Here is a 5,551-nt window from a genome sequence, read left to right as displayed (position 1 = left end):
CTCCCGGCCACCGCAGCCTCGACCTGCTGGGTTCCAGCGATCCTTCCGCCTCAACCTTCCAAGTAGCTGGAACTACAGGTGCACCCTACCATACCTGGCTAATTTTTGATTTTTTATTGTAGAGATGAGGTCTCACCAAGTTATCCAGGTGGGTCTCGAACCCGTGGGCTCAGGCAATCCACTCACCTCAGCCTCCCAAGGTACGGGATTACAGACTGAGCCACAGAGCCTGGCTCTAACCTCTCTTTAAAATGAAGAGAATAGTCCAGGCATGATGGTTTATGCCTGAAATCCCAGCTTTTTGGGAGGCTGAGGTGGGAGGATTGTTTGAGGTCAGGGGTTCAAGACCAGCTTGGGCAACATAGCAAGACCCCGTCTCTAAAAAAAAAAAAAATTTAAAAATTAACTGGGCGTGATGGTGGGCGCCTGTAGCCCTATTTACCAGAGGGAGAGAGGTGGGAGGATTGCTTGAGCCCAGGGATTTGAGGTTGTAGTGAGCTATGATTGTGCCATTCCAGCCTGGGAGACAGTGAGATCCTTTATTTACTTATAAATAAATAAAAATAAAGAGAGAGTAAGTAACGTGTGCACGATCACGCAGCTGGCAGCTGGGATATAAACCCAGGTCTCCTGTGCTTTCTGTCCTTCCTCGCCACCTCTTGCAGCTTGGAAGGGACTCGAAACCCATTCCCTGTGCGGGAGGGACCTGTGAGTCCTGGGAGTCTGCATGTGGCTGCGGGGACACGGCTCTCCGCACAGGCCCAGAGCCCGCCCAGGGGAAGCCCCGCTCCCTAGGTGACGGCGCCTCTTGGGGTGGTGGGGCTAGAGTAGTCGTGGGAGGAAGTGCATGAGCCCTCACTCCACCCCTGCCCTTGGCGTGTCTTCCCTCCAGTCCTTCAACGCCTACTTCAGCAATGAGCACAGTCGCCTGCTTCTCTTGTGGAGGCAGGTGGTGGGGGTCCGACGGCAGGTCAGCGAGGTGAAGATGTCCACCGAGAGGGGAGGCCTGGCGGGGGGTGGGGCCACTTGGGAGGCTGCACGACGGTGGGGGGTGGGGGGGCCAAGCCTGCTCTCCACACTGAGCTCAATTGAACCTACTATGTGCCGGGCCCTCTGCCTCCCAAAGTACTGAGATTCCAGACGTGAGCCACCATGCCTGGCTTGTACATTTCATTTTTTGGTTGTTGATGTTGTTTTGTTTTGTGCTTTTGAGTCGGAGTCTCACTCTGTTGTCCAGGATGGAGTGCAGTGGCATTCCTGCAGCCACTGCAACCCCAACCTGCTGGCTCAGGCGATCCTTCCGCCTTTGCCTTCCAAGGAGCTGGAACTACAGGTGCACGCTACCATGTCCGGCTGATTTTTTATTTATTTATTGTAGAGACAAGGTCTCACCAAGTTGCCCAGGCTGGTCTCGAACCCCTGAACTCAGGCAATCCTCTCGCTTTGGCCTCCCAAAGTGCTGGGATTACAGGCTTGAACTACTGTGCCCAGCCATATATTTCATTTTAACTAGGATTCCAGTGTTCCTGTGAGATAAGAACCGGTAATAATGCCCATTTTACAGATGAGGATACTAAGGCTCAAAGAAGTTGAGTGACCTTCCTAAGGTCACACAGTGATACATAAATGGCTGAGTCAGAGTTTGCATCTCCTGCTTTTAATTCACTAGAATGTTCAGCTTCTGCTGCCAAGGGCCTCGCAACCTCTCGTGATGAAAAGCTGTAGGCCCTCAAAACCCTAGACTGAGAAAGTGAGTGGTTGGTGACATGAAAGTGGGACAGAGGAATATCCTGAAGGCTCAGCAGGAGGGGAGAGGCGAGGAGGTCAGAGAAACGCCTCGTGGGGTGGAGGGTAGAATATGTGCAGGGCCTCAGGGATGGGTAGGATTGAGAGAGCCGGGGTGACAGTGTGAGCAGAGGCTTGGAGGTGGGAGCATATGGTGGCTAGAGGAGCTGGGGCGAGAGGCGGGTGAAGGGAAGGGAGAGCCCGCCTCGCGAGGGAGCTCGGCCCACAGGTCTTTGAGCAGAGGCAGGCTGTGACCAGGTGGGCACAAGACCCATGAGTTTCCTTCTTAACATTAAAATATTTTTTTTTCTTTTTTTGAGTTGGAGTCTCACTTGGTCGCCCAGACTGGAGTGCAGTGGCCGCTCCCGGCCACCGCAGCCTCGCTTGCTGGGCTCCGGCGATCCTTTCGCCTCAGCCTTCGGAGAAGCCGGAATTACAGGCATGCGCCACCACGCCCGGCTGATTTTTTTGATTTCTCGAACCTGCAGGCTCAGGCAGTCCACTCACCTCAGCCTCCCAAAGGCGCGGGATTACAGGCTGAGCCACCGAGCCCGGCTCACATTAAAATTTTTAAATTACTGATCTTTTCTTAATACTAGCAAACTGTGTCCAGTAGATTCATATACGTCACAGATAGTTTTGCTTCCCTTTTTCTTTATAATCTGTTTGAAGCAGGAGCCATAGGCATTCACAAAATGTGGTTGGTGGCTTTGTCTTTTAAGCCTCTTTTAACTTATTTGTCAGGAAAACAGGCCAGTTGACCTTAGAGTCCCATAGTCTGGATTTTGCTGGTTGCATCCCTGTGGTGTCATTTAACACGTCCCTTTGTCCCTTGTATTTCCTGTAAATTGGTGTTAGATCTAAGGCTAGATCAAGTTCAGGTTCTGGGTTGTTTTTTTTTTTTTTGAGTTGGCGTCACACTCATCACCCAGGCTGGAGTGTAGTGGCATACTTACGGCCACCCAAGCGTCGACCTGCTGGGCTCCAGTGAGCCTTCTGCCTCAGCCTTCCAAGTGACTGGAACTACAGGCATGCGCCACCATGCCTGGATAGTTTTTGTGATTTATTGTAGGGATGAGGTCTTACCAAGTTGCCCAGTCTTGTCTCAAACCACCGGGCTCAGGCAATCCTCTCGCCTCGGCCTCCCAAAGTGCTGTGTTTACAGGCTGAGCCACCAAGCCCGGCCTTTTTTTTGGCAAGACTTCATAAATGCAGTGTGCACTTCCATCAGGAGGCCCCTAGACCTGGGTGTTTCTCTTTTCATGACCCTGACAGCGCTTGATGCTGAATGCCAAGATCCAGACATTCCTCAAAGGCGACAAAATTGTGATTGCATCTTTCGTGTATTAACTAGAATTCTTTTTTTTTTGAGTTGGAGTCTCACTCTGTCGGCCAGACTGGAGTGCTGTGGCTGCTCCCGGCCACCACAGCCTCGACCTGCTGGGCTCTGGCGATCCTTCCGCCTCAGCCTTCCAAGTAACTGGAACTACAGGCGTGTGCCACCATGCCCAGCTAATTTTTTATTTATTGTAAAGATGAGGTCTCGCCATGCTGCCCAGGCTGGTCTCAAACCCATGGACTCAGGCAATCCTCTTATCTCCGCCTCCCAAAGTGCTGGGATTGTAGGCGTGAACCACTGTGCTTGGCCCCACATTTGTACTTTCAAGTTTCTTCCCAGTTGCCCTTCTGCCAGCCCTGTAGAGGAGGGCCTGTCACCCCGCAGCCTCACCCACACTATCCATTTTTTTTTGGGTCAATCTGACAGTGACAAATGGTATCCTCGTGTAATTTTTAAATTATATTTTTAGTGGGGCGGTCTTACTGTGTTGACCAGGCTGACCATGAATTCCTGGGCTCACAAGCGATCCTCCCACCTCAGCCTTCTCAGTAGCTGGGACTACAGATGTGTGCCATGCCCAGCCCAGTGTAGTTTTTGTTTTTTTTTTTTGAGTTGGAGTCTCACTGTCGCCAAGACTGGAGTGCAGTGGCCACTCCCAGCCACCGCAGCCTTGACCTCCTGGGCTCCGGTGATCCTTCTGCCTCAGCCTTCCAAGTAGCTGGAACTATAGGTGCACACTACCACGCCCGGCTAATTTTTTTTATTTATTGTAGAGATGAGGTCTCGCCTGCCCAGGAGGGTCTCGAACCCATGGGTTCAGGCAATCCACTCACCTCAGCCTCCCAAAGGCACGGGATTACAGGCTGAGCCACCGAGCCCGGCTCCAATGTATTTTTAATCTGCACTTGGGTGCCACCCCCCATCCCCATCCTGCACTGTCTTCCCCAGGGACCTGCTACAGCTAGGTGGGGATCTGGCCCGGACGTCCCGGGCTGTCCAGGAGGCAGGCCTGGGGCTGAGCACGGGCCTGCGGCTGGCGGAGAGTCGGGCCGAGGCGGCCCTGGAGAAGGAGAACCTGCTGCAGGCCCAGCTGGAGGAGCAGCTGCAGCACAAGGCACTCCGTGAGAAGGATGTGGCCCAGCAGCAGGCTCAGAACGCGCTGGACAAGGCTGAGCTCAGTGCCAGGTGGTACCTGCGGGTGCCGGGCGGGCAGGCTGCCCTGCAGAGGATGTGCCTGGAGACTTGGGGAGGGCAGTGTCTGTTCACCTGGGCTGGGCCCTTCCCCGTGTGAGCTCAGCCAGTCTCCCGGGCACCCTGTCTGAGGTCCCGCGGGCACTTGCCCAGGGTACCCTGAAGGCAGTTCAGCCTCCGATGGCAGAACTTGTACCCCGAACTCCTGCCACTTGGACCAGTCCCAGAGTGCATTCCTATGGGGAAAGCCAATGGTATCCTCATGTCCATTTTACAGGTGAGAAGTTGAGGCCCAGAGAGAGAAGTGACTTGCCTAAGGTCACACAGCTAGGGGGTGGCTCTTAGGGCCCCTGCTTCAGGTTTGGGGAAGCATGGAGGACACAGAAGCTGGTGGATTTGAGAAGCAAGGGGGATCCCCGATTCATCTCTGTTGTTCCCCCAAATCCAGAGTGACAGAGCTGACCTTGGAAGTGGAGAATCTTCAGAACCAGAATCTGGAGAAGGATCGGGCCAACAAGACCCTCACGGAGAAACTTGAGGCCCTGGTGAGATGCAGCTGCCCCCTAGCTGTGGCAAGGTGGGATGGGGGCCTGGCTAGATCCATGGACACAGGCCTGGGGCGGGGCTGTGTGAGCCACTCCATGCATCCCACTCCCACTCAGTTTCAGCCCTCCTAGTGTGAGCCAGGCTTAGTGGTAAGCACACTTGCCTTTTTAAATCCCATTTCGTCCTCCCAACACCTCTGTGGCCTGATGCCCCTGACACAGACGAGGAAACAGGCCCAAGAGGGAAATGCTCGTTCAGAACCTCATAGCCAGTCAGCAGGAGAGTTAGGACTTGGATTCCTGCCTGTGCCCTCCTGCTCCAGGGCTCTTCCTCTGGGAACTCAGCTACCTCCCCACCTGAGGGACACTCCTCGCGGGTCCCTCCTGGTTGTTCACCCTTCTGTGTGGCGTCTGGCCGGGGTTCTGCGGCCTGCTCTCCCCCAGTAGTCTGTGGCCTGCGTGGGACACAGCGCTTCTCTGGGCCTCATGTGTTCAGTGAGGACAGTGGGGCTTCTGTGGGGTCTCCCAGGTGGCTGGCCTGTGAGCCCAGCCTAGAGGCCACCTGCTCAGAGATAGGCCAGGGATGGAGAGGGAGGGGAGGATCTAGACTCCGGCGGAGCTCCTGATTACCCTTTCTTTGTCTCCCTGTCCTCACTCCAGGAGTCCCTGCGGCTCCAGGAGCAGGCGGCCC

The 5,551-nt window shown here is 54.7% G+C and overlaps 1 protein-coding gene across 1 annotated transcript in view; it reads left to right on the top strand.

Moving 5' to 3' along the window:
* Positions 1-5,551, top strand: part of CROCC (ciliary rootlet coiled-coil, rootletin) — a 54,477-nt gene that overhangs the window by 28,139 nt on the left and 20,787 nt on the right. Inside the window, exons 7-9 of the mRNA XM_021715340.1 lie at positions 893-997; positions 4,071-4,309; positions 4,764-4,860. Of these exons, the coding sequence (XP_021571015.1) occupies positions 893-997; positions 4,071-4,309; positions 4,764-4,860 (441 nt within the window). The remainder of the gene's footprint in view (positions 1-892; positions 998-4,070; positions 4,310-4,763; positions 4,861-5,551) is intronic.

The sequence above is a fragment of the Carlito syrichta genome, unplaced genomic scaffold, assembly GCF_000164805.1.
Source record: "Carlito syrichta isolate Samal-C Ts95f unplaced genomic scaffold, Tarsius_syrichta-2.0.1 Scaffold307017, whole genome shotgun sequence".
Taxonomy (NCBI): Eukaryota; Metazoa; Chordata; class Mammalia; order Primates; family Tarsiidae; genus Carlito; species Carlito syrichta.
This window is presented reverse-complemented; position numbering and strand designations above follow the sequence as displayed.